The 27,890-nt window shown below is 34.3% G+C and overlaps 3 protein-coding genes and 1 non-coding gene across 6 annotated transcripts; 1 reads left to right on the forward strand and 3 right to left on the reverse strand.

Moving 5' to 3' along the window:
- Nucleotides 1-708: 708 nt before the first annotated feature.
- LOC105768528 (60S ribosomal protein L28-1) lies at nt 709-2,686 on the reverse strand. The gene is made up of 4 exons (XM_012588486.2): nt 2,536-2,686; nt 2,286-2,454; nt 1,635-1,798; nt 709-1,048 (listed from the first exon to the last, which is right to left on the reverse strand). Exons 2-4 carry the CDS (start codon nt 2,431-2,433, stop codon nt 908-910), a joined length of 453 nt encoding a protein of 150 aa, XP_012443940.2. The 5' UTR covers nt 2,434-2,454; nt 2,536-2,686; the 3' UTR covers nt 709-907.
- On the reverse strand, nt 1,300-1,389 carry LOC128041478 (small nucleolar RNA R24). Its single transcript, XR_008196498.1, has one exon. It is a non-coding gene; the product is annotated as a small nucleolar RNA R24 (small nucleolar RNA).
- Nucleotides 2,687-3,403: 717 nt separating the features above from the next.
- LOC105768525 (uncharacterized protein At1g51745) lies at nt 3,404-9,614 on the reverse strand. Of its 3 annotated transcripts, none has more exons than XM_012588483.2 (4): nt 9,513-9,614; nt 8,636-8,986; nt 6,553-7,643; nt 3,404-4,829 (listed from the first exon to the last, which is right to left on the reverse strand). In XM_012588483.2, exons 2-4 carry the CDS (start codon nt 8,824-8,826, stop codon nt 3,739-3,741), a joined length of 2,373 nt encoding a protein of 790 aa, XP_012443937.1. In that variant the 5' UTR covers nt 8,827-8,986; nt 9,513-9,614; the 3' UTR covers nt 3,404-3,738. The 3 variants fall into 3 exon arrangements, with proteins under 3 accessions (XP_012443937.1, XP_012443939.1, XP_012443938.1); XM_012588485.2 differs by lacking the exon at nt 9,513-9,614 and adding an exon at nt 9,247-9,473; XM_012588484.2 differs by lacking the exon at nt 9,513-9,614 and adding an exon at nt 9,117-9,473.
- A 1,492-nt stretch (nt 9,615-11,106) lies between these two features.
- LOC105770649 (uncharacterized) lies at nt 11,107-26,721 on the forward strand. Its single transcript, XM_052630187.1, is given in 12 exon segments — nt 11,107-11,201; nt 12,182-12,252; nt 12,351-12,427; nt 12,639-12,666; nt 12,849-12,916; nt 22,834-22,859; nt 23,725-23,782; nt 24,081-24,209; nt 24,615-24,706; nt 25,496-25,580; nt 26,105-26,183; nt 26,338-26,721. Coding segments are annotated over 12 exon segments (888 nt in total). The 3' UTR covers nt 26,418-26,721.
- The last annotated feature ends 1,169 nt before the right edge of the window (nt 26,722-27,890 follow it).

The following is a 27,890-nucleotide window of genomic DNA, read 5'->3' on the forward strand; positions in this document are numbered from 1 at the left end:
AACCAATGCTTTCTGAAAATATTCTTTACGGTCACCTACCAGTCCTAAATATCCCAATCAAACACAATTATCTTTGCTGAGAACCCGAGTCAGATTGTATTTTTGCTACAACAAAACAATCCCGGTATGCAAATAGAAGGTACTGCTGAAAAAAATAAGATACTACTTTATTTATGCTCTTTGCATATAACCTAAATATTTTAATACATTCATGCTTATATTATTTTTCACATTGTACTTATTTCCATATTATAGCTGCACCAAGACTACATTCTGGAATACTTTATACTTTCTTCAGCAAGTTGTTTTACATGTTATGTATGTTTTTTGTATTAAAGGATTGGCTACGAAAGATCAATGATGAATGTTCAAGTTTCGATTAATCAATCAATTCATGATTGTTTTGGTTTCGAGAAATTCCTTGCCCTGCTTCTTTATTTTCGTTCTTTGTTTCACTTGATCCTGACATTAGCATTCTACTTTCTGGTTTTGGGGTCAGCCCTTTTCAATCTCCACCTTAAAATAATCTGACTAATTTCAAGAAAGAAAAGTCTAAACAATAAAATCGACATCTGAAATTATATATTTTATCCCAGTTATTATGGCTCATCCTTTTGTTATATACTTCAGAATCAACAGAAACTTACAAAGTTCCACTGCTGCAGGATTATCTTGGAAAGGTGATAATAGTTGGCTACAAAATTGCGATGGCAGAAGCAAATGTCTCAATATCAGGGGCAAAATAAAGGGTAAATAGCTCCAAATCTCTGTTGTTTCAAAATCTATCTAGATATAAAATTCAACAACTCAGTTCAAACCATGAAAAATAAGACAAATTCAAAAAAGGGGTAAAAAAATGTCTGGGGCAATGAAAATAGCAGAGCTCATACAACCTGAAAGGTCTAGCTCACTTCCTGCCACGAACCTTCAATGCTTGCCTGTTCCTCTTCTTGACACCAGACTTGGCTACCTTTAGACTCCTGTGCACAGCACTCAACCTTGCAAGGGCTGCTTTTGTTAAATCTGGCCTGTAGTAGTTGTCTGTCACCTGAAATGTTGGAGAAGCAACTTAATTATAAAAGCCGACTAGAAAAGCACCTAAAACTAGATTATCTGAATATCTGTATATCATAGAAAGATACGTTAACAAAATCTCAGAATATCATTGAAAATCTATGGTAATAACGGCACAAAAACAGTGCACACTTGGCAAGATCACACACTAAAATTCAGCATAAATATACACATTATTGCCCAAAGCTAGCAACATAAGCATTGAAATGACATTTTATAACATTCAATGCTCAGAAGCCAAGCGTAACAAGTAAATTTCATAGAAGAACCCAACAAATAGATCCTTCTTACATGTTATTGCTTCATCACTGCAAGATCTTCCAGGAAATAACTACACCTTTAGACAGACAATTCATTATTTAACAAAGAAATCCAACAAATTTTACTAGTTCATAGACTACACATTAAATAGAAAAAGCAAAAATAAAAAAGGCTTCCAACATGATCTTAGACAAACAATTTCTTTCCACACACAAGACAACCTCATCATTAGCAAATTACCAATAGCAAACCCAATAAAAGAGTAGAGAAATGAGTTTCAGAAAACACTAACTATTTACCTGGTTTTTGACCGCCTTGGCCATCCTGGGGAACTCCTTTTTCATGAGGGAGTTGTGAAGCAAGGCCGAAGGCTTGTTCTGCTTCTTAGTCTTGGTGGTTGCTAGCAGCACAGACTGGTCTTTGCCCCCACTTTGAATGGTGACTGTTTTCTTGTTTGCCAACCCTAAAATTACAGAGTAACTCAATTAAAAAACAAAACGTACAAAAATGTGCAGAACATGAGAAACGGAGGGGATTAAATACAATATATTAGACAAACATCATAGATTGTTAGTCATAAATTATATCTTCTCCGATTCTGACCATTCGGAAGATAAAAATAATAATTTTATTCTACATTTCGTTAGAGTTCTAAATCAATTAGGATTCCCCAGAAAATCCTAGAATTTACTCAGATTAAAGTAAAATCCATTCAATTTTTCAAGAAACCAGATCCAATTCTAAGAAATACCCAATATTTCCCTTCACGTTTCCTCGATAACTACGAATTCATATATAAATAAGCTGCTACTGCACATGCAGAAAATACCATTTCTACCTCACTTCTAAAGAAACGAAAAAGAAATGAAACAGAAAATAAAACTTCAGATCAAATATCCTCAAATGAAAAATAATAGTAAAAAAATGAAACTTTTGGATCAAAAGAATACCAGAGTGTTTGTAGGAGTGGAGGTTGTAGAGATTGTTGGGCTCTTTGCTGAACTGAAGGCTAGCAGTTCCTCTTCCAAACTGCCTCACCAAAAAGCAATTGTTCTTCTTCACTACCTCCCAAATCAACTGTCCAGGAACCGCCGCCATCGCTCTTTTCCCTGCACCTAACTGCAACAGATGCACTCAGTAAGATTAAAATCCTCCAAACAGACCAAATATCTGTATTGAGCTAAGAGAAAAAACGAGAACCTTAGGGTTTATATATAATAAGAGGACGGAAGCGGCAGACTGAAACTAGCAAATTTAACAGATATATATGGCCTACAGACTCTAGGGTTTTTACAGTTCCTTTTTAGGTTTGTTTCTGGGCTTTTTGTAGCCCAATTACTCATCAGATTTGAGAATTTTTAGACTCACTCACTACTTTTTTAACTCTTTAAAATTTGTCAGTGAGTTATAAAAAACTTATGGTGATAGTACCTAGTATATATATATATATATTCTATTTTCTTCTTAAATTTTTATTGCAAAACACTTTTAATCTAATTTTCTAGTGAATTCAATGTTTTAATCATTTCAATCTTTTATTTGTTCTTTGTATCTATTCTTTTTATTACTAAAATAATTTTGTTTCTTTTATTTATCAATTCATATTTTAGAAAAATAAAAATTAAGGAAGTTTAAGACCTAAAAATATAATATTTAAAAATTAGATATTAGCGGAGTGCAAAGTAATTGGAGTGAAGCTAAAAGCCAAGTAAACCTTAATTTTTTCTTAATTAAATAATCCTTTTTTATATATTAAATAGAGTATTTAATTTTAATTGAAACCAAAATTACTTCTATTGCATTAGTATTTAGTAATTTAACATGAAATTTGTTTATATTTTGAGGATTAAATTTTCTCCTCAAAAGTTTTATGCTTTCAATTAAAATCAAATGATAATTTTTTTAAAAAAGAAGTGTATAAAAGCTTGCATTAACAAAATATACTAATTTAAAAGCTTTTTTAGTATGTTAACCGAAAACTATAATATTAAGCAAAGTTCAGAAAGGGAAGTAGGAATAAATTAACAAAGTCCCAGATGCAAAAAAAAAACAAGTAGCACAAACAAAATTTTAGGTTAGTAGGCCCCTAATCAACCTGAAATTTATGAATTAAAATTAAAGGAAAAAAACAAACCAATATCAGGTCATGGATATTACCTCCTTTACACCCAAACTCATGTTACATTTTTCATATATACAAAGCCAGGAAAGCCTTCTTGATCTTTATCGTCCTTCATTCATACTCCTACCAGTTTTCCTTTTTCTACAACAAATTCAATGCAATTTTTCAATTGTACAACGGGGTCTGTTTTACCTGTGGAGAGAATGAATGCAAGCAAGCTGCAGCAATAGTTTTAAAATGAATCAGCCACCACTTTCACAACACGATGGATCACCACCTACTCATGGATTGCGAGATGTTAAAGGCCGGTGTGTTAGCCGTGCTGAGCCGTTAACTGCTTCATTTATCCTACTGAATACTAACTTTATAGGAACACAAGCTATTACAGGACCCTTGGGCTTCCCTGTTACCGGTTTCCTGTCACCTACACCTATCTTCTGACCAGTCAATGAAGACAGCTTCCGAGTCTTCTTAGACAATAGTCCAGATTTCTTTGCTTTTGTTGATTTACGTGGCGGGAAATGTGATTGCAGTTTCATATGCTTTCTAGGAACTCGTCCACCTCCTGACTTTCTCTTTACTAAATGACCAATTTCAGACTTTTCCGTGCCCTTAATAGAGGCTTCACAAGTCAGATTGCCATAGTGATCATCACTCAAAACTTTAACCATTAGAGGGTGACCAATTATGGCTTTTCCATTCAGCTTACTCATGAGGGAAACTAATGGAACATGCTGTGGCCGGTACTTAGCTTTCACCTCAATCTTAACATTGTATAGTGATGAATCCACAGAATAAGGTTTTCCTGGAAAATCCGTCATCTGATATCTGGAGTGAACAGTATAACGAGACTGACGGTATGGAAGTGACCTTTGAGGGCTCAGCAAATCATCAGGTAGTATTTTTGCTTCTGCTATTTCCCCTCTCACACGAGGCTCCTGGGGCATAGACTTCAAGTCCTGCAAACCATCAAGCTGCACTTGAACAGCTGACTTGGACTTGGATTGCAAGCTGCAAGTGTATGGAGCAACTGATCCACCACCACCACCATTGCAATCAACTTTTTGATAGGAACCCTGAGACAATCCATTCAAACGCTCTATACCTGCCACAGAAGCATTTGGTTCATCATCTGCGATTAGATATTTTCTTGAGTCGTGTATTTGATTTTTACTTATTTGTCTAGATTTCCTCTTTCCTTTCAACTGCCACTCTGCAGTTCCTTTCTCTATCCTCTGGCTAATACTAGTTGTATAAACATCCACTGATCTGGTACAGACAGACTCATTACGTCCCTCAATTTCAGCCTGCTTCCCCAAATCACCAACTTCAGGCATCTCAGATGAACAAGATACAAATATTGGAGAGAAATCTGTCAGAAACAAATGATTAATCAGTAGCAGTAGGAAAAGCTCAAAATTTCTACAGCTGCAAAAATAAAAGAGAGTAGTGCTGGAAGAGCATGCATGCATCTAGTTATACCACAAACTGGAACTTTTGCAAGAAAAATCCATAAAATGAAATATTACCAGAATTAACCATGTGCTTAGATTGAAATAATAGGCAAGATGATGATGATGATGAAAAATAGCAACATAGTCCATGCAGAAGCAATCGGGCATATCAAATTAAATTGGTTGAAAAAGAAACAAATTCCAGTAGAAAAGGTGCATGATAAAATAAGGAAAAGAGTTCTTTAGAAAAAAAGAGAATCTCATATCTTTACTCTATTTCAACTTAGTCTTCAGGCAAATAGTGGTTCAAAAAGAACTAGCAGGATCATTCAAGTTATTGGTCCAAATTATGCCCTTAATGCCGATGCAGTTCTAAAATTCATCCCCCTTTGATAGAGTGAGAGCATAAAAATCAATGCGTTAAACTTCCAATCCTGTTACCAACTTACAGAATTCTCATGGATACAAAATACATTGCATGTCAATCTATCCTCAAACCCAAAGAAGATTAAGTCAGCTAATCTCCAATGATATCAGTAAACAGAAGCAACAGTTTACATTCGTATCCATGGCATCTAATCCTCAGCACAGTTAGTCATACAACAGGCTACTGCTGATTGGTCCAATTTGCTAGTTAACCAACACCCTCAGTATCAGAACAAGTTGTTACTAGAAAAAATATATATGCATTAGTATTTCTGAAATCACATATGGATAGAGTTAGCTGCTTCTAGTCTGGATACTCATCCTTCATTGTTTCTTAAAGCATCAACTTCATGTCATGCCAGGGCAGCGCAGCTGTCCTCAAGTCATCAGATCACTAAAGATTGCCTGCAGTTGATTAGTTATGGCTATTTAGAAGCCCTAAAGAGTCTAACAAGATGGATTCGAGCTATAGTTTGGTTGGTGAACAAACCTGACTAGACCTGTTGGCAAAACAGTTGGCCCCCAAATGATCACCACAACCAAAAATAAACATGTGTCCGTGTCCATGTAGTATGCATATTAATAGACAAAATCATGCAAACACAAGAAATGAGTTATCTAGTTCTCAAAGATAGAATATATAAATCTTATTATTTATTAAGACCAGAGTAACTCATAACTCACCACAAGCCACAATAAAAGCTAAATGCAGAGAGAATATCTTAATGCTCCGTTTGGGAACATGAATTTAAAAATTTTGATTTGGATTTCATTTCTTATATAGATGGTAAGAATGAAGTGCATACATTATGCACAAATTAGTTTGAATTCAATATAAAAAAGGTTTGAAAAGTATAAAAATTTGAATTTGTTAAATCCAAAATTATTTTAAGAATTTCAGATTCACTATTAACTAGACATCTAAAAAATCCATGGATTTGAGAAATAATCATGAAGACAAAACCAATATTCTGAAACATATGATGAACATGGTGAATTATTTAACAAGACAATCAACAACAACCTAAATTACCCATCAGCTGCAACAACACCACACCCCACCCCCCAAAAAAAAATAAAACAAAAGAAGCATAAATAAAATCCCACTTAATACAAGCACAGTTAATGAAAGCAGAAGATTATGTTTATGCACACAAGAATGATGCAGTCCTAATTAGAAATGCTACAGTTTATAAATGTTTAATTCAAGAATACCTGCAGATGGTTTATCTTCTCCAACAAATGGCACATCAAATAGCCTGCTAGAAGATTCATTCTCAGCTAACCCCGGTGTGCTGGAAATTTCTCTCTCTTTTGTCTTATTATTAGTTAAAGATGCATCAACATCAGCATCAGCAGCATGTTCAGCAGCATTTAAGGAGATGCCATTCTCGCATGAAACTCCAGTACTATCTGAGTTGTTACTATTGTTGTTGTCGTTGTTAATTGCTGCAGGTGCACTTTTGGGTGATTCATTAGAATCAATTCCAGAAACCTTGCTGTCAGAAAGTCCCCTAAGGGGTGAACCACTTGAGCTTGGAATTTCATCACAAACTGGAACTGACACAACAGCTGTACTCTCCAAAACCTTGGTTAATGGTCGGCGACGGTTTTTCCTTTTCAGGAATTCATGAACATTTGCCACTTGAGATCTCTTTCTTTTCAGTGATGATGAATGATTTCTGCTACCATTCATTGGACCTCCATTAGACAAGCAATTTCCAGAATTTGGTCCGTAGAATGAACCATTATCTTGTTGAACTAGCTCGGGTGCCCCTGCAGCCTGTGATTTTCTTTTTGGTCCTACACCCATACCTAGATCCTCAAGTCCTCTCATGCGCTTGATTCTTTCAGATCCATCATCCTCAGAATCATTCGGGGTTTTTCTTCTCTTGATCAGCTTAGAGTGCCCCTTAGTACCATTAATGTGATTAGGCTCTTCAAAGGATATGCCAGACTGTGATAATTCTGGAGCTGAATCTGAGTTATCCTCAGATTCACTCATTTCATCAGACGTATCCTCATTTTCTTTCCCAGAATGTGACATGGTTGTCGGTGATTCTCTGGCCAAACTACCCTGGTCAGCACCAGAATTATCTTTTCTAGAGAAATAACCTGGATGATCCTTCCCTAAACGTGAACTCTCAATCTCTAGAGCGTGAAGAATAGCATCTTCTCTTCGAGCATATTTCACTGCTTTCTTGCTAGAATTTGCTGCTGAAGCCTTTGCTTTCTCAATACATTCATTATATTCTCCACAACGGAAGGCCTTCACCCTCTTGGACTTTTCAAGATTATACCAGTCCCTAAAACCAAAAAAGAAAGAAATATAGTAAAAAATAAGTAATAAAACTAGCTCCAAGCACAGTAATCTCTTTCTACTTGGTGATGATCATTTGAGCAACATATTGTAGTCTCCAAAGATGAATCTTTGTGAAGAAATCTTTTATTTAATGGAAGGAGGATTCAATCATTTAGAAATTGGAAGAAGAAAATGCAGCACCAGCAGTGCTTTACTCATAAATCATACAGCATTGAACAAGGTCTAAAGAAATATGATGGGGATATAAAGGTAAAGCCCTCAACCTAATTAATTTGTCATTATCTAGAAAGGAAAAAAACAGTCATATATTCAAAACCACAATTGTGACAAGTTATGGTTACAACCTCTACTACTGTGTGACAGAACAAACACTCAATTACTGAACTGATTAAGAAATTTATCTTCAGAGAACCAATGCCTATTAGCTACAACATTTATAAATGGCTATTAGAGAGTAAAATTCACACCAGCCTAACATAAAATCAGCAATGCTAAATGATAAAAACTGTCTCAAGTCACCAAAAGCTAAAGTTTTGACTAGTAAAAAAAGGAGACACACAAGATTTTATTCAAAAGACAGTACCTCATGAGTTAAATGGTTCTCTAAAAGCACAAACATCAAGCTTAATGCACCAAAACCATGTATACTCCACTTTCTACCCTATGTTACCACCAAAACCATAGATACCAACATAAAAGTGCAAGATATGGGCCGTAACGACAAGCTTGCAATCTTCTCCTCAAAATGGAACCATATATATAAATATATATTTGTGTGTGTGAAATGTTTCCCCTTTTTTCAGCATATTATTGATTAAGCAATATAAAAATGACAAAACTATCAAAACTACTAAACAAATAAGCTTGAATATAAGAAAACTACTACAAAGAATCATCAATAGTAATGCAAGCTATTAAACCTCTTCAAATGAAATCTAAAAAGTTATTAAGAGATTAAAAAAAAAGGGGGCTCACACGCTTGCATCTTCACGACCAAGAAGCTTAACAGGGGTACCGGATCTTGGAGAAACCAAACAACCCTCGGAGAGCTCGTCAAGGCCCATAATCCGACCCGGCCACCAAGAACCGTTCCTGCGTCGGACCCAAACCAAGCCACCCACCGACGCATCAATGCCCTTTATGTTGGGCTCATCGGGGCTCCCCATCAGAAACCCCCTCCAGCAAAATCCTCCAAAGAAAATAAATGGTACAAAAAAAATCCGATCTTTCAAATTCAATCCTTAAATTCCGTTTTGAAGCAGACCCTATACTCTAAAACAGCCAAAATAATCGATTGCTTGAACAAATGTATACGCCCTCGAAACCCTGAATTAAAAAAACAAAAATAATTAGAAATAAGAACAAAAAACTTAATCCCACATGCAACTTAAAATCCTGAAAAAAAAAAAACAAAGATGAACCCATAAAAGAAAGTCGTAGAAGAGAGATTAAAAACCTAAGCTTGAAGGGGTTTATGAACGAAAAAGGATCTAAGTGTAGTGAAAGACAAACGCAGTTTAAACAACCAAAAGAATAAAAAAGATCTGGGGAAAATTATTTTTCTCTTATTCTGATTTGAAGATTACTTTTTGGTTCCTTTCTCACTTTCCTTAAATAAATTTCAGTTTTTCTGGGCTTTTCTTGAAAGATTTCCGTGTGCATGTTCACTTTTTATCCATTTTTGGTCAAAGATTTTTACGGGCTTTTTTTTTTATTTGGCAAAATGTATGAGAGTGAAAAGAGCGAGAGATAATGAGATTAATAGTGAAGAAGAGAGCCTTTGAGAAGAAAAACGCTGAAAGAAAGGCTTCAGTTTGGATCATCAAATAAAAATAAAAATAAGAAAACGTACCCTTTTATTTCCTTGGCGTTTTTGGTTGAAGCTTGTGAGAGGAAAGATATGAAAATTATATTAAGAAATAAAATATATGAACTATTTTGGTAACTGTACGCACATTGGCATCATAGGAATCTTTTTAACCGTGGGATAAGATTTGTTCATACAAATGAACAATCAAACGGTGGTGATTACATTTGAAGATGGCATGTAATTTTGATTAAATGATGGCCCAATATATTTATGAACAAATTTATCAAATATAAAATATATAATTTTAATTGAAATGGTAAAGTTAGATATAAAAATATTATTTAAGTTGTGATCTATATTATTAGATTTTATATTAAAAATGTAAAAATAAAAATATCTTCCATTAATATTTATTAACTTGTAAAATGATATTTTTTGATAATTTTACAGTAAAAAGAGAAAGAGTAATGAAAATTACTACATAATTGTTAAAACTTATATACAAAATTTTAAAATTTATATAAAAACATAAATTCCACATTTTTCTTTTACTAATGGATGTGGTATTTTAATTATTTTCAATTAAATTAATGTCTTATTAATCTCTAACATCAATTTAGTTAAAATTTTATAATAATTATTATTATATTTTATTAATTTTAGTTTGATTGTATAATCTTTTTATAATAGTTATCCTTTATAATAATAATTTACTTTATATTACACTATTTTTATCGATAACAATAACCATAAAGTGTATTATTTATTAAATTAGTTCTTCATAATAGTCTATTGTCCTAAATTTTAGTAAAATTAATTCTATTATTAAGTGAAATAAAATCAATAAATTTAGTTGATATATTATTTCCGTAAAATGTTAAAATTTTATATAAAACATATTAATCATATTTTATTAAATAAAAATATTTAATAGATGAATTACATTAGTAAGTTTTATTAAATATACAATTTAAATCTCACTAATTAATATCATTGCTACTATATTATAGTTTTTAAATTTGAAATTAAAAAAATATGATTTTAGTAAACAAAAGGACCGTATACATAATAACTTTGAAATGATTTTATTTCTTTTTGTTTTATCTTTTGCATGTTTCATCAATTTCTTTTTCACTCTATCTTTAATAATAATGGTAATCAATTAATTTTATATAAACTAATTTAACGATTTCAACTCAACTTTAATAAAATAATTGAATTAAACATAAATTTGAAATACTCGGATATATATTTAATGAAAAGTTCAAATATATTTGATTTAATATGTAATTAAAATTTCATTATATTGCAATTAAAATGGAAAGAAGTAAATAAACAATACATAGATATATGATATAGAGAAGTAAATATTGTTGATTCTATATGAGAGTAAATGTGTTTTACCTAAAAAATAATAAACAATTTTGGGTTGAAGCTAGAGTATCTATAGTTAGTAATAGTATTAATCTTTTTTCATCATCAAATATGTTGTACTCGTATAAATAAAAATGGAATTTACAATCAGATAATTAAGTGGGAAGGTACCAATAGTTTATTTGTAAACCTACTTTTCCAAAAATAAAGAGGAATATTTATATACTAAAGGGATGAAATGCGCCTAGTAAGCTATGGCGCCATGAATCATGTAACTTGTGAGCGCATCGACTCATTTCCTGAACTCCGTCTCATGTCCGGTCCGGAAGAGGAAAAAGGAAAATGTTCTGATTCGGGGCAAACAGTTGTACGTTATTTTTTCTTACAGCTCGTCTTCAATCTAATTGCATGTAGTGGGTCCCCCAAATCTACGGCTCTAAAAGAACGTGCCTTCATGCTGATTGATGATTAGGAACTTAAGATTCCGATTTTCTGATCAACGGCTCTTATTAGGCAATTAAGTATTGATTAGTGATGGCCTACCCCTTTTTTCCCTACAAAATTTATATTTTGAAGAGAGTTGTAAAACAATATTTTTTATTCATTAAATTTTAATGTTCTTTTTTCGAGCTGAAACAAAAGGCATAAAAGCAGAAGCAAACCCAAAAACAAAATGCATAAAAGGAATATTATCCCAAATTCACAACCATGACTGGTTTTTTTTTTTATTCAATAAGAATGCCTAAAAAATAAAATTTTGCAATTCTGTTGCCAATCAAGTCTTTGAGAGTGCTGATTCAACGATCTCAAATTGCATAATTAAGTTTTTACCCCCTCTTTCTTAGTATCCAATTATCTTTTTTTATGTGTTCATCTATGCAATATGATTTTGTTTCTTTAACGTGTAATACGAAGCGATAAAGCTTTTCTTTTTTACCCAGCAGCTGCAACAATGGCATTGTTTTTTGGGTGAAATAGAATTAATATGGAGGTTTTGGGGTTGGGTTTTGTAAGATGTAATGAAATTTACTTCATAATGATCGATGTTTTAAAATCTAAGCTACTATTAGTAGTGAAGCAAAGTGTAAAAATACAGACTTTAAAGAATCTCAAGCACATAATAGCTGCTCAACCTTATAAATCACCGATCAACCATCAAAACTGTAAGGGCACTAACAAATACTTTAAGGACATGAAAGTATGAAATATGATCGGCTTAACGTTTAGTAATATTGATTAAACCTTATTCGATCAACTAATAGAAGAATCCGGTGCTGTGTTGAGATTGGTTCATGATATTCTTCCTTTAACGTTAATTCATTTATCTATGTTTACAGACTAGACCCTATACAGGAGCAGGAAATGGAAATTGAAGCCCTAGGAGCAATAGTTATGGATGAATTAAAAGGTCATTCTGCCTTTCCTTTGTTGAACTCATGTTTTTTTTTCGCCTGCTAAAACTTCCCATCATCTCCTGAATTGTAATGATTGTTGCTTTTATATCAGAAATTCACTCTGATGAGAGTGGACTAAGCACTTCCAATAGATGCTTCCAAATAACATTAACTCCTCAGCTGCGTTAAGTGATCGGCATTTTTCTTTTTCAGTTATTCTGGCTTTTATGGTGACATTAAACTTGCATGGACTAGTTGAGGTAGAGTTGTTTGCTGAGTGGCAACAATGCACCTTTAAATGATTAAGAATGTTTGCATACTTAGTTTCTGCTTCTATATGGTTATTTCTTTTCCATGATCCTTATACTTGACAACTAATTATCCCATTTGTGTTTGACAGGATGTGGACACAGATCAATCAACACCAGGTTATTCTTTTGATATAATCCAACAAATTGTGGTTTGTGATATTTATCTTCTGCCACATTTATACGCAGACATGGACAAATAAATTTATAACATCAAATTTGATTCAATTTATTGTTTTTATGAATTTTAATTGCCGCCTTTTGTTCGGGATCTGAACTTATTGCCCAAACTTCTGTTGCAGTTCAGCTGGCTTTGGTTTTCTCGCATACAGAAAAATATCCAGAATAGCCTCTATTAGGAAGTAATGCTGTTAGGTGTTAATGAAGTATCAATTAGTAGTTAGTATCAGTTATGGTTAGTTGCAAGAGCAGTTAAATAACGTTTGTTTACCTTGCATTAAATACGTGTAGTCTGCATGAGAACATTTGTGATTTTGAAATACATTTTTCTGTTTTCCTTGAGTATTCTGTTATTTTAGCATGGTATCAAAAGCCAAGGTTTTCTTGGTGTTCTCTTCGTAGAAAGAGACTTTCCGTCCGTCTCTCATGGCCACTGATGCGGCAGCAGATACACCACGTCACTCCTCCAACACTAGGGAGGCTGAACACTCGCAAGGCAATGGTGTTCTTGGTACGCCAACAGTTCATTACTTCTCTAAGCATGATACCATAAAACTCACCTCGCACAATTTTCTTCTATGAAAGCATCAACTTCTGTTGATTCTTGAAGGCTGTGGACTTGAAGGGTTTGTGTTAGGTACCACTCCATCCCCTCCTCCTTTTGTTATCAGTTCTGATGGGCAGCAAGTTGAGAATCTAGATTTTCTTGTTCATAGAAAGCAAGACAAATCTCTTGCTTCTTGGCTGTTATCAACAGTTATAGAAGATATTTTGGCTAATCTTACGACGGCTAAAACAAGCTTTGATCTATGGACTGCTATTGAAAGTAGGTTTAGTGCGAAATCAACAATAAAAGTCTCTAGCATGCGTCATGCTTTGTACTCCATCAAGAAAGCAAATTAGTCTATTAAAGAGTATGTGTCCAAAGTAAAACAACTTAGTGATAATTTGACTACTGCTGGTAGTTTTATTTCTGAGCAGGAACAAGTGAGTGTTATTTTGGCTGGACTTTCAGTTGAATTTGTATCCATTCGGGTGTTTGCTTCAGCAACCTCCTTATCGGTTGACCTGTTAATTGAATTGTTACTTGATTGTGAATCCCGTCAACTGGAGTCATTAACAGAAACTCCCTGTCAAGCGAACTTAGCAACACGTCATCAAGGCAACGATGATGGTTTGAAACGGCCATCTGAGTCTTCTCGGTATTCTCAGGACTCCAAGCAAGGTTATAGAGGACAGGGTCGAGGTTGGTCTCGTGGAAATGGAAGGGGCTGGTCGCGTACTCGGCCACAATGTCAGTTGTGTGGCAAGATAGGCCACATGGTTCAGACCTATTATCACAGGTCTGATTAGAACTTTTCTGGTGTTACCGAGGCCAACTCAGTGCAAGTCAATTGTCATCAGTTGCATGGCTCTGGTTGTGTGTCCTCAGCTCCTACTTGTCAAGTAATGTCTCATTGCTGTGGCTCGATTCCTCAGACTACCTCTAGTCATCTGCCTCTTCGAGCTTCATCATCTTCACAGGCTGATTCTATTTGGTACCCTGACTCTAGAGCAACAAATCACATAACACCTAAGGTGTCCAACCTCACGAATGCTTCTTCTTATACAGGTAAAAATCGTGTTACCATGGGCAATGGTGATTCAGTTTCTATTGCACATGTAGGATCGTCCACTCACTCAGCTGGGGCTCGACTACTACGACTTCAGAATGTTTTGCATGTTCCTGCAGTATGCAAAAACTTAATGTCTGTGGGTCAATTTGTCAAATATAATAATGTCTATTTTGAGTTTCACCCGGTTTTGTGTTTTGTGAAGGACTTACAGACAGGGAAGACACTGCTCGAGGGCCACATGCATGGTGGGCTATATCGATTTCAGTTCACTATATCTGCTCCAACTGCTGTTGATGTAACCCCGAAGCCTAGCTACTATTCATTGAACAACACTCAACTCTCTTCCTCTCCTGTGATAGCCCGAAATAGGGCCTAATCAGAATAGTGGTTTCGTAACCACAAATCCGAAGTGAAATAGTTTAATTTTATAAATTTTTATTAGTTACTGATTGATTGAAATATTGTGTGAAAATATGGATAGAAAATTTTAATGCTTTAGTGCTTAATTGAATTTTTAGGACTAAATTGAGAAAAATGCAAAGTGTGTCTAATTAGTGATTAAATGACTTAATTGAATTATTGCATGAAATTGGAAGTGTTTATGTGGCAATTAGACCATGAATTAGTGTTATGGACACAAAAGGGTATTTCTAGAAAAATATCTAAGTAATGGGTCAAGGGCATTTTGTCCAAATTGAATAAAGACAAAATAAAGATGAAAACAAGTGTTCATCTTCTTAAAATCAGACGTTTGCTGCCAAAAAATTCATGTCACCATAGCTAGGGTTCTTGAACTTCCTAAGCTCAATTGTAAGTGATTTCTTGCCCGCTTTTGATTATTTTCGTATTTTTATGCTTATTGAAGCTTGAATTTCATGTTTCTACCATTTAATTTAAATGAAATTAAAGTTTAAAATTGACCCATTCATGATATAATTGTAAATTGATTAGTGATGTTAGATAATGAATGTTTGAAGTGTTAATTACAAGTTTTACTAGATGAATTTTGATGAAAATGTTGAAAAAGGGCTAAATTGTGAAAGATGGTAAAGTGTGCATAAAGTTGTGATTTTGTGAAATTGAGGGCTGTTATGAGCATGAAATATGATTTAGTGAAGTTTGAAATTTAAAAATTTAGTGAATTTTATTTTTACGAGCTTAGGGACAAAAGTGGAATTTTGAAAAGTTTCGGGAAAATGTAAATTTGCCAAAATGTTGTGTATGAATTGTATTTGAATGAAATGTTGATAAAATGTATTAAATTGTGTTAATATAGATCAAGAAAGAAGAAATAGTGGAAGTGATCGGGGAAAAGAGAAAGTTATCGACTAAATTACAAAAAATAGTCATTTTGCATCCGAGGTAAGTTATATGTAAATAATAGTTATATTTGTATAAATTGTGGATTATATTTGATATGTGAATTAATATTGAATGTGGAAGGAAAATTGTTCATGAATTATTCAAGTAATAAAGTGTTAAGTGTAAATTCGGTTGAACTTAGGAATAGAATTGGATACAAGTGACATGTCACTAGAGACCGATGTTACAGATGTTACAATGTTACAGTGAGTCCCGGTCTTGGGTGATCTAGCATGTGTTGCGAGACACTGACGGCTTGTGTGAGCGAGCCCGTGGACATTCCAGTGTTATTGATCGATGGTAGCTTGGCTACATTTCGGTGGTAACTTGCTACATATCGATGGTAACCGGCTACATATCGATGTGGCACTTATGTGCTAAATCTCTACGTATCCGTGTATATTCCAACTGCTCAACGGGATTAATAATGAATTAAAGTGAATATGAAATGTTAAGTGTGAAAATGTATATGCAAGTGAATTGGTAAGATTGTGCATGTGTAAGTGATTGAAATTGCTAAGAAATGTTTTGATTAGTTATATGTTAAAAGTGTTAATTATTAAATGAGTAATTATTGTTTACATGTAACTTACTAAGCTATTTATAGCTTACACATCTCTTTCTTTCCTTTGTTTTATAGTGATTTGAACTTGATCGAATAGTGGACCGTCGGAGCTCGTATCACACTATCATAGCCATCTCGGTATTATGTGCTTTTCAAAATGTTTGAACTATGGCATGTATAGAGTCTTAATCATTTTGAGCATGTTCAAATGATATGGCTAAGATTAGCTATTGAAATGGTTAGTAAAGATTATGTTTTGGTATTATGTATGTGTAAATGGTAACTAATTCAAAGAAGCAGTTTCTTTGACAGCAGCAGTGACGTGAATGTAAAAATTCACCATAAATAGTAGAAATGGAATTAGAGAGTGAATTATATATGGAATTAAAGCTTATCAAGTCTATTTTTATATGAAAGAAACGATGTAGGAAAAAGAATTCTGTATTTTGAGATATTTGAATTTTAGTGAGACAGGGTCAGAATGGTTTTTTAAAGTCCCCTGTTCTGACTTTAGAAAATCATTATAAATTGTACAGAAAGAATTATGGGTCATAATTTATATGTGTAGATTTCTTAGTGAGTCTATTTTCAAAAGAAACAAACGATAACCTTATATGTATTCTGTACAAAGAGATAATTGATTTTTAGTGCCAAGAGGTCAGATCTGTCGAGCTGTGAAACAGGGGATACTTTAATGAATAAACTGTACTAATTGGCCATGTCAAAAATTCTGAAAATTTTATGGTAAGTAGTAATATGAGTCTAGTTTCAGGGAAAATTTACGGATTTAAATTTTGAGTTCTGTAACTCGAGTTATAATTAAATTAGTGAAAGTCACGCAGGTAGACAGTTTTGTTGTGAACAGTGAATTTAATTTTAAAGGCAAATTTTTATGCTCCGAATCGGTAAGTTAAATTGGATAACATCTCGTACTCGATTCCGGCGACGGTCTCGGGTAAGGGGTGTTACATCTCCTTTGTGGCACAACAGACTCGACCACCCCTGCAATAAAGTTCTGACTCGTGTGTTGAACTCTTGTAATATTTCCCTCAACAAGAGTAGTATGCAGCAAGTGTGTACAACTTGCCAGCTAGGCAAAGCTCATAAGCTTCCTTTTACAGCTTCACAAACACTGTACTCTTTTCCTTTCGAACTTGTGGTTTCAGATGTATGAGGCCCTGCTCGTGTGCCTTCGAATGGTTTTCATTACTATGTCTCATTTGTCGACATGTATAGCCGATATACGTGTGTTTATTTTCTCAAAACCAAGTCTGAAGTGTCTCAATGTTTTCTGCATTTTCATCAGATGGTTACAGTCCAATTTGGCTGCTCTATTAAAATGCTCCAAACCGATGGGGGCGAATATCGTGCGTTGGCTAAAGACTTGTCTCATCTTGGTGTTCAACACAGGGTCTCGTGTCCCTATACCTCGGAGCAAAACGGTGTTGCAAGAAGGAAACATAAGTAGTTAGTTGATATGGGCTTAACTCTCTTAGCTCAATCTAGTATGCCTTTAAAGTTTTGGTTTTATGCCTTTGTGCATGCTATACATTTGACTAACAGGCTACCTACTCCTGTCTTATGTCATTCTAGCCCTTATGAAGTCCTTTACAAGGTTAAGCCTGATTACACCTCACTGAAAGTGTTTGGATGTGCTTGCTTCCCAAACCTAAGGCCCTTTCAACAGAACAAATTGAATTTTCAGTCCCAACAGTGTGTGTTCCTTGGCAGTGTCCCCAACACCAAAGGTTATCGATGTCTCGCAGTGGATGGTCGAATATTTTTGTCTCGACATGTTACATTCGATGAGACAAAATTCCCCTTTGAAGAAAGGTTCCACAAAGAGTCTTCAACACAATCTGAGCGGGGTATTCCTCATCGTACTGTTCTTCCTTTGGTTATAACTGGTGGTGCTTGTGTATCTACTACAGACAAGTTATCTCTCAGTCCCTCTCATATAAGATATTCTTCTGGGCAGTTGCAAACCGATCAAGCTTCCTCTAGTGTTTCTGCTAGTCCTCCAACAACAGATATTGAGCCTATAAGGATGGCTCCACTTAATGACATAGCTTAGTCACCTACAGTACAAATGAATCATCACCCCATGCAGACTCGTTCCAAAAGAGGAATTTTCAGACCCAAGGTCTTTGCATCGGTCTTGGATGAAACTGAACCTACAACCATTACTGAAGCCTTTCAAAGTTCTGCATGGACAACAGTAGCCAAAGAAGAATACAGTGCATTGATTGCCAATAACACATGGGATCTTGTTTCCTTACCAGAGGGTTGTCGTGATGTTGGCTACATGTAATGACCCAAAATTCACAAGCACCGAAAAAGTACATTATCGGGCCTTCGTCTTAGTAAATTGAGTTCGAAAATAATTATTAGAAATATTTATTAGACTAGTTGTGTGTTTAATTAGGTATTAATTGGGTGAATTTAGTTTAATTAAGAGAAATTAAGAAAAAAAGGACTAAATTGATCTAGGGGTAAAAATTGAATTATAGATTAATAAAAAAATAAAAAGGATTAAAATGGCAATTAAGCCATTAATAAGAAATGGGACAGTAAAAGTGATAAAAATCTTAGATTTTTATGTTTTATATATATTATTTTATTATATTATATTATATTATATTATATTATATTATATTATATTGTATTATATTCTATAAGTAAAAATAAAAATAAAGTAAAATAAAATATAAAAAAAGATGACAAATGTATGGTAAATATTGAAGACATGTGTAATAGTAATAATTACATGGGTACACTTGTAATAAAAATAAATATGTGCTTAATTAATAAGTAAAAGATTTTTTAATATATTATTATTAATATTATTAGTTAAAATAAAAGATATAAAGTAAAAGAAAGAAAGAAACAAAGAAGAAAAGAAACAGAATAGCTAGAAAAGAAGCAGAGAAAGAGACGAAAACAGGGAAGATAAGGGAAAGAAAAATAAAAGGAAAACTAAGGATTTAAAGCTTCAAGTTAATTGGTAAGCTAAATTTAGCCCTTTCCTCTTCATTTTGATATTTTAAAAGCTTTAAAACAAAATTTTGTTGAAGTTAAGTGGAGGTTATGGAAGTTCATAGGTTTTGAACATGATTCATTTTGAACAAGTTGTTAAATTGAGGGTTTATTTGATAGAGTTTCTAGTTAGAGTTGATAAAAGGATTAAATTGTGAACTAGACTATAAGTTTTGAATTTTAGGGATTAAATTGAGGAAAATTCGAAATTAGTGAAAAATGCTGAAAAATTAGTAGATAAATTTGAGTTTAGAAGAAATTTGAATAGAAATAGAGTGTGAATTAAGTTAGAAAAATAAGTAAGCTTAGTTAGAATTAAATTGGGAATAAGTAGGAATTGAATAAGAATTTTATTATTATTATTATTGTTAATATAATTATTATTATTATTGTTAATATAATTATTATTATTTTTAATGATTGTAATTAATAGTGAAAATAATTATTACTTTCGTAGCTAACAAGGAAAACGAGGCATCGGCATCTAAAGGAAAAGAAAAGATCGTTGAGGAGTAAACGCGTATTCCGGGTTTGTATTACTATAACTTAATCTATTTAATAAATGCTATATTGAAATTGTATTCATGAGACATTTAAGGAAGGTAAGTATTAACATTTGAAATTAAGTAAGAATATGTGTGAATATTGAATTATATGTGAATTGAAATAATAGATGTTTTGTATTGATTGAATATTTGAAATTGTTGTGGAAATGAATTCGAAATTGGAAAAGTAAAATAATACCCTATTAACTTATCGGACTAGATTGGATACAAATGGCATGCCATAGGATTTGTGATGTGATGAGGAGATTTGTAGTTCGCCGAGAAGATGACTATGTTATTATATGCTTCGGTTTATCCGAAGAGGCATTAAATGCCTTATTGGTGTGTTTGGGAGGATATGATATACTGGTGTGTTATGGAGGATTTAAATTATTCCGGGTGTGTTTAGGTTGGATATTTTGGTGTGTTTGGGTGGAATCCGCGTATCTGTCAGAGTCCGAGCCTTGTTAATAGGGTAAATAATTGAGATGGAAATTTGAAAATGAGATTAGTTGATTTGACATTATTGAAAAATATGAGAAAGAATGTATGATATAAATTATGAATTGATTTAGTATGTAAATATTTAAATATATAAATTTAAGATTTATGGAATGATATATGAATATTTATATTTAGTTTAAAGTGATTTTTAAAGACTATGGTCAATATTTGAAATTTTATTATTATTAAATAGTTTAATTTATAGTAATACCATTGAGTATAAAATACTCAACAGACGGTTGTTTCCGTCTTGCTTGAGTTGAAAAGGGTTAGAGTCTCGGTTCAAAGATCTAGGACAATCCCGACTCAACATAAAGATTTTGGTGATGTTTTCTTCCTTTAAGAGAAAGTGGCATGTACATAGGATTTATAATAGTTATTTTGGCATGTTATATAGTTTTGTTGTAAAGTAAGATATTATGTGTTTTGATGAGTATATTAGAAAAATGGTATAAGTTATTTTTATAGCATTGGTATCAAGTTGAAATGGCTTAGTTAGTTTTATGTGTTAATTAGAAATGATAATTGGATTTTATTTACTTAAGTTGTTATGTCTATATGTCAAGTAGGATTAAGTATATAAATGCATTGGTTGAAATCTTGAAATTGGGTTGGTTATGTTTGAAATTTTGCGGGGGTTTAATGTAAAAATAAGTCGAATGTCTTTAAATTTTTATAAATAAAAAATAAAAAATGAATGAAATCAATTAGTACAAATTTATAACAATTTATGAATTATTTTAATATGTTGGTTATTTATTTCGATTTATTTATAAATTGTTTGATATGTCCGGTAATGCCTCGTAACCCTGTTCTGGCGACGGTTTGGGGTTAGGGGGTGTTACACTACAAATGGCTCTTCCGTATTAAGAGACATGCTGATGGTTTCATTGCCAGATACAAGGGTAAACTGGTGGTCAAAGGGTATCTACAGGAAGTCGGAATTGACTTTCAGGAAACCTTCAGTCCTGTAGTCAAACCAACCACGATAAGAGTGGTTCTTGCATTGGCAGTATCCTTCAACTGGTCCCTTCGCCAAGTCGACATAAACAATGCCTTTTTAAATGGGGAATTAAGTGAAGACATCTATATGACACAGCCACCAGGATTCCAACAGTATGGTGTTAATGGAGAGCCTCTTGTCTGTAAGTTAAAAAAAGCTCTCTACGGTCTTAAACAAGCTCCTAGAGCTTGGTTTCAAAAGCTAAGGGATTTTTTGGTTGCCATGGGTCTTACGGCTTCCAAGGCTGATAGCTCACTCTTTATTCTTCAGAATGGTACCCAATTACTGTATGTTTTAGTCTATGTTGATGACATTATAGTAACAGGCAATGATTCTCAGGAAATTGATCGATTCGTCAATAAACTCAATGCTCAGTTTGCATTGAAAGACCTTGGACAGTTGAGTTACTTCCTTGGAATTGAAGTTAAGTATACATCAGAAGGGATGTTTCTGTCCCAGACTAAATACATCAAAGACTTACTTCACAAAGTCTCCCTGGAAAGGTCGAATGCTCTTCCAACACCAATGATCACAAATAGTCATCTGTCAGCTGCTGAAGGGAGTCTTCTCGAAGATGAACATCACTACAGAAGCATAGTGGGTGCCTTGCAATACGTGGTAATCACCAGGCCTGACATCGCCTATTCAGTAAACAAGGTGTGTCAATTCAAACATAAGCCATTGGATGTTCATTTCAAAGTTGTTAAAAGAATATTGCAGTATCTCCAAGGGACGTTGAGTTATGGTTTGCAGTTCACTCGCGCTTCTAAGCTGTTGCTTGAAGGATATTCAGACGCTAGTTGGGGGTCTGACATTGATGATCGTAGATCCACCTCCGGGTTTTGTGTTTTTCTTGGAAGAAATACAGTTTCTTGGAGCTCCAAGAAGCAACAAGTGGTCTCCTTTCGACAGCAGAGGCAGAATACAGGAGTGTTGCTCACATAGCTGCAGAAATGATTTGGATACAGTCCCTGTTAACTGAGTTGTGTGTTCCAGTTTTGCCCAAAGCCTTGGTCTGGTGTGACAGTTCAGCTGCGGTAGCAGTGGCAGGAAATCCTGTTATGCATTCCAAGTTCAAGCATGTGGAGTTGGATGTTTTTTTTTTTGTCAGAGAAAAGGTGCAGCCGAAGTTCTTCAGGTCGATCATGTTCCAGGTTCTCACCAGATTGCAGACATACTAACGAAACCTCTATCAGCATTAGTGTTTAACAGATTTCGGGATCAACTTAGAGTTGTTAACATGACTTAAAATATGCTTTGATCAGCAAGGAAGTAGAAAAGTATGGGGAATATTAGGAAGTAATGCTGTTAGGTATTAATGAAGTGTCAGTTAGTAGTTAGTATCAGTTATGGTTAGTTGCAAGAGCAGTTAAGTAACGGTTGTTTAGCTTGCATTAAATACTTGTAGTCTGTATGAGAACATTTGTGATTTTGAAGTACATTTTTCTGTTTTCCTTGAGTATTCTGTTATTTTAGCAGCCTCCACTTCTGAATGTAAAAAGGTTAGTATGTCCTTTCAGTGCAATGTGTTGATATGCATGCCTCCATTTATAAGCATGTTTGTGATTGTCCCCGTTCACCCAAATGATCCGAGAGAAATTTTTGTTCCTTTTGTTTGAAGCTCATATCTGCATTGTTCCACGGGGAGGATGGAAAAGTTTTTAATCCAATAATTGTGCCATAAATTAGGAAGGTGATTATGAATCTTAGCTATTAGGCAGAACAATCTGCCATCCTTTTTCCCTTAAAATTTCCCATAACTAGCAAAATCTTAATGTTTCCTTGATCTCAATGGGTGTTCCCTTATCCGATCTGAGATTGTTCCAGCAAACAACTGACTTTTTCTTACTAACTGTAGTTGCGTTTTTAATATTCAGTTAGAGCTACATGTTTCATGAATTGTATGATCATGCCTTCTGTTATCCATGATATTAATTCTTCAAAAGTGGCTTTTGTCCTATTTTCAAACACGGTTTCGCTTTAAGCAACCTTATGCAAAAGGCTGCAGTAACATGCAATGGCTACCATGTGACTATAAGCATTTTATCCTTACAGACAAGCTTGTGTGGGTTCTTTATTGTGGACTCTAACTGATACAATTACTCAGACTAAAATACACTAACCATATTCTGAATGTAATTAATTATGAATATTGACGTTATTTAACATCTTTCATGATCATGGATATCAGGCACTGAATCAGTTTTTTCCTAGTTGCTTTCTGATTAATCCATCTACTGAAATTGAATGGGCTTTGTCTTGAGCATTTGGGATATTGTTTGAAAGACACATTCTTTACCCCTCACGATCTTGTTCTTTTTTTATGAACTTTATAAAATAACCTGCATTTTCTGTTTTCTTTTTCAGTATACGGGGAATGCAATCCAGTGACCTGAAAGTTTTGAAGCTAAAGCTTGAACAGGAGGTAACCTTGAAACTTTTAATATACTCTTTGAGTCTATATAAAGCTTACAGGAAATATTCTTCCATAAGTTCTGTTTTCTGCTAGAGTCAGTATCATGTCTTTCCCAAGCCCATGCCATTGCAAACCAATAAATGCAAAACCTACTGATTGGGAACCGTTAAAGAAGCTCAAGTGTTCCTTTCTAGTGGCTTCTTGAGTGTTATTTTTAGATCATATGCCTCTTAGCATTTTTTTTTTATGGAAATACAGCTTAATTGGTCCATGTTGTGCTGATTCTCACTTCATTTTGTGCCTTCAGGCATCTGAAAATCTTGGAATGGCCATGATCTACACTTTGGTCTCATCAGCCAAGGAATGGTTATCTGAGAGATATGGCCAAGATGCTTGTCCTGACAATGCTAAAGAAGAAGAGGCTGCCAAAGATGAGGTGTGACCATTTATCGTGTTTTCAAGAAAATATTACTTTTAATTTTTACCTAACTATTTGCATTCCTATATTACTGTGCACCTGCTAGTTGCACGCAATGCTATGTCCATGGACTCATGTACGCGCATAGGTCTGTAGATAGAACGCTTAATGCCAATTGGTCAATTCCTGTAAGAATGCCCCAGCTTATCTAACAAAGCGGCAGTGTGATCCATTTTTTTTGGATCAGTTTGATACAGGCTTAATGTATCTACTTTGTAAACCCAATAAGAACAACATAAAACTTTGTGGTATTTATGATCACAAATCAGGATGCTTCAAGTTTGAGATCACTAGGTTTTCTCTTAATAGTAAATATTAGTCTTTATGCAGGAGGAACTATATCATCAGACCTTTTCCTTTCAGGTAATTGTTCCGCATGGAGAACCTGTTACTGTTGATACATTTTCAGCATGGAGAGAAAGGTTTGAGGCAGAATTGGCACTAGAGCGGGCCAAGTGAGTTTGATAGCCGAATGTTTTTTGTGCATATGTGGATGTTCACTCGCACATTACTTTTTTCTTAGGTTTTTATTCTCAAATCTGCAAGTTTGGCACCGTAAACATGTTAAAGTTCCTTGTTATCAGTATTGTGTAAAAAATGCCTTGCTAAAGAAGTGCTTGACCTGGAACAAGATGTACATGCACATGTGCATGCGCTGTCAGTTTCTTATCTTGGCAGTATGGGACTTAAATGGTACCTGTGTCTTGCTTGCTAGTACATCTACTCCATGTTCCCATAACGGGTTCCATGTCACCAGGGATAAAATGGAAATAACTGAAATGCAGTTTCTGTCCTCGTTCTACACTTAGAAACACAATTCGCGTCATGGAGATCTTACGTGAAAAAGAAGAAAAAAATCCTGTAGATGTTTCCATATAACTTTGCTTTATGGTTAATTAAGCACAAAGGCACTTAGATTAGAGTGGTGACTTATAGTTTGATATAATTTTTTTTCTAGAACTGCATTACTTGAACTTGGGTTTAATGGAATACTTGGGTACATCTGCAACATGCAGATTTTGCCTTTTTGCTAAGTTTTCCCATATAGTTTGAGGATCATGCCTCATACCCACATTCACTTTGAGCCTTTAGTTCTCTGATATGTATGATAATAATAACAATAACAACAATCATAACTGGGTCATCAATATAGCTTCGACTAGGAAATAATCCCGTGCTAGTTTCTCTCTTATAGTTCAGTGAACGGAGAGTATCCTTGATTTTCTGTATGCATCAATTCTCAGGCTAATGCCCGAGTCTGCTCTCACTGCACCCAAAGAGAAGAAGCTCACAGGCAGGCAGTGGTTTGAAAATGGAAGAGCTAGTGCGGTAACTATACTTTCTAATTTTTCCTCTTTATAACATTGTAGAAACAAAACATTGTAACCATGTATTTTGTGGGATTCCAGGAAATAAAAGAACATTGTTGTTTCCTTTCAATTGGCTAATTATCTCTGAAAATAAGGTTGGATTTGGATGGTCTATTTCCAGTTCCTGTACCCCTTGATTGATAATTCTTTCTCAAATATATATATCCACCACGTTAAGAAAATAACATAATCAATAACAGTATTAAGTCATAACTCTCCCCTATGTTGAATCTGAGACTTAGTTATGCAATATAATAATAATAAAAGAACATGAGCCTCAATGAAGGCATGCTAGTATTAAACAATATAATGTATATGCATGATGAGAAGTCTATTTAACATTATTCAGACAAAGATGAACTGGATTAATGGTGGAAAGCAGTCATGATTCAATGAAGAACGAAAACAGGGTGATATTGATAAAATTTGTCTGTTTTATTCATAAAAGGTGCATCTTTAATATAGTGACTTTCTCTTCTGCAGAAAGGTGCATCTCCAGTGAGAGAAGGATCTGACGAGGAAGACGAGGAAGACATTGATTTGGACAACTATGACTTTGATGGTGATGGCAGACCAGACTATTTAGTACTTGATTGTGCCATGAACATTATTTTGATTGATGCTTTCATAATTATGATTTTTTCAAGTAAAACTGAAGCCAGAAGTGTTAGCAAATTAGAAGAAAGGAACTGTCTGATCACTTTGGATTACTACAGATGATGAATAAGATATGCTTGATCACTATCTAGCTGAGAAGCCGGATACATCCTCTCTCTCTTCAAAGGGAACTGCCTAAGAGAAAATGTCTCCTATTTGAAAACTTATGATGGAGCAATTCCTGGCAACTGGAGTTTTGCATTTACTATGTATTTTGGGCCCTTCTTTTTTCTGTTTGAAAACTTGATTGTGAGTGGGAGCTATAGTTTCTTGATTAGAAAGTTGCTCTCTTTTACATTTTAATTATAGTAGCTAGGATGGACCTTCATTGAAGGAAAGCAATTTATGTTGCATCATTTAGGTACTGTTATAAAGCTTCAACTATAATGTAAAATATCACCCAATTTTGCCTAATATTAAGATCAAAACAGAATTTTCATGTCTTTTTAGTGGTCATGAACTTCTACTTATTTGGCAGTGCAACTCAAATTTCTGTTTTGCATTGCAAACTCTATTATCAGAATAATTATGTTGGGAGTTGAGTGGTATAGCTTCTCATCTATTATGGTTTGGACCTTTTATGGCAGATATTGGTGCACAGACCCCCTTTTTCTATATTTTCTACCAAGAAAAGTGTTAGGGAAAAAACAAGCATGTATATATGTCAAGGGACACTGCTAACGATATGTGTCGAGACTTGAGTTCTAAGCCCGTACGGTTCTTAAACCCGAGGATGAGGCCCACGGACCGTAACATCGGATTGATCACATTAGAGATTTTGTTTCACCCAATGCATTTGACAGAAAAACAACTAGGAAAGAAAAAGGTGCATGATCTTTAAGAGTCACAACATTTTCATGGTAACCAATTTTCATTGCAGGTAGAGTTTCAGCTGCAACTCTAACTTCTCAAATCCCACACTATAAAATCCAACCACATTTTCTGGTTTCGTTAATTTGAGACGTATGCTTCCGACGGTTTTTGTTAATAAAGAAGTGAAAATGCTTTCGGATTCATTGCTGATTTTCTTAGCCAGCTCAGTTCTGTGGGCAACACAAGGGGTAGTCATTCATGCAGCTGGTGGTAGCTCAGAATACTATGAACCAGATCCCTTCACATGCAACCGTTATCCAGACTTTCCTAACGCAACACAGTCACTGGTGCCGCCACCTCAGTTTCCGTTCTTTCCTCTTACCAATGGATCTCCACCTTTTGCAATGCTTTCCACTTATTCTGCTGAGCCTACTGAAATTCAGTCATGTGAGTCACAGTTGCAGTCTGTTGAAGCTTGCTTCCAAGACCTTGTCAATGTGTTTTTGACTAACGAGCTGAACGTTGGACCAGCATGTTGCAAATCAATAACAGCGATCAAACAAGGTTGCTTGGATAGCTTATTTCCACCCTTCGTTGTTGACTTATTTGGCCTTTACATCAAGGAACTTTGTTCTGCTGCTCCATCTCTTGCACTTTTTTCCTAGGATTTTTTATCTCTAGGGATAAACATCCATTTACAGTGTACCTTTAAAGGTTTGAATAAAGCTTCTTTGGTCCAGTGCTTTAATGGTATCCTACAAAGAGAGGATTGTGGTTACCATAACAAGCAACCTCCTTT

Source organism: Gossypium raimondii, chromosome 5, assembly GCF_025698545.1.
Source record: "Gossypium raimondii isolate GPD5lz chromosome 5, ASM2569854v1, whole genome shotgun sequence".
NCBI lineage: Eukaryota > Viridiplantae > Streptophyta > Magnoliopsida > Malvales > Malvaceae > Gossypium > Gossypium raimondii.

Bases quoted from the DNA above. Each gene is read 5' to 3' on its own strand.
- LOC105768528 (XM_012588486.2), bottom strand. From the start codon at position 2,433: ATGGCGGCGGTTCCTGGACAGTTGATTTGGGAGGTAGTGAAGAAGAAC. The intron at 1,799-2,285 runs GTATTCTTTTGA...CTGTAATTTTAG, and splicing joins CCACTCCTACAAACACTCTG to GGTTGGCAAACAAGAAAACA. The intron at 1,049-1,634 runs GTAAATAGTTAG...CCAACATTTCAG, and splicing joins CCAAGGCGGTCAAAAACCAG to GTGACAGACAACTACTACAG.
- LOC105768525 (XM_012588483.2), bottom strand. From the start codon at position 8,826: ATGGGGAGCCCCGATGAGCCCAACATAAAGGGCATTGATGCGTCGGTG. The intron at 7,644-8,635 runs GTGAGCCCCCTT...TTTTGGTTTTAG, and splicing joins GGTCGTGAAGATGCAAGCGT to GGACTGGTATAATCTTGAAA. The intron at 4,830-6,552 runs GTATTCTTGAAT...TGTTTCTGACAG, and splicing joins AGAAGATAAACCATCTGCAG to ATTTCTCTCCAATATTTGTA.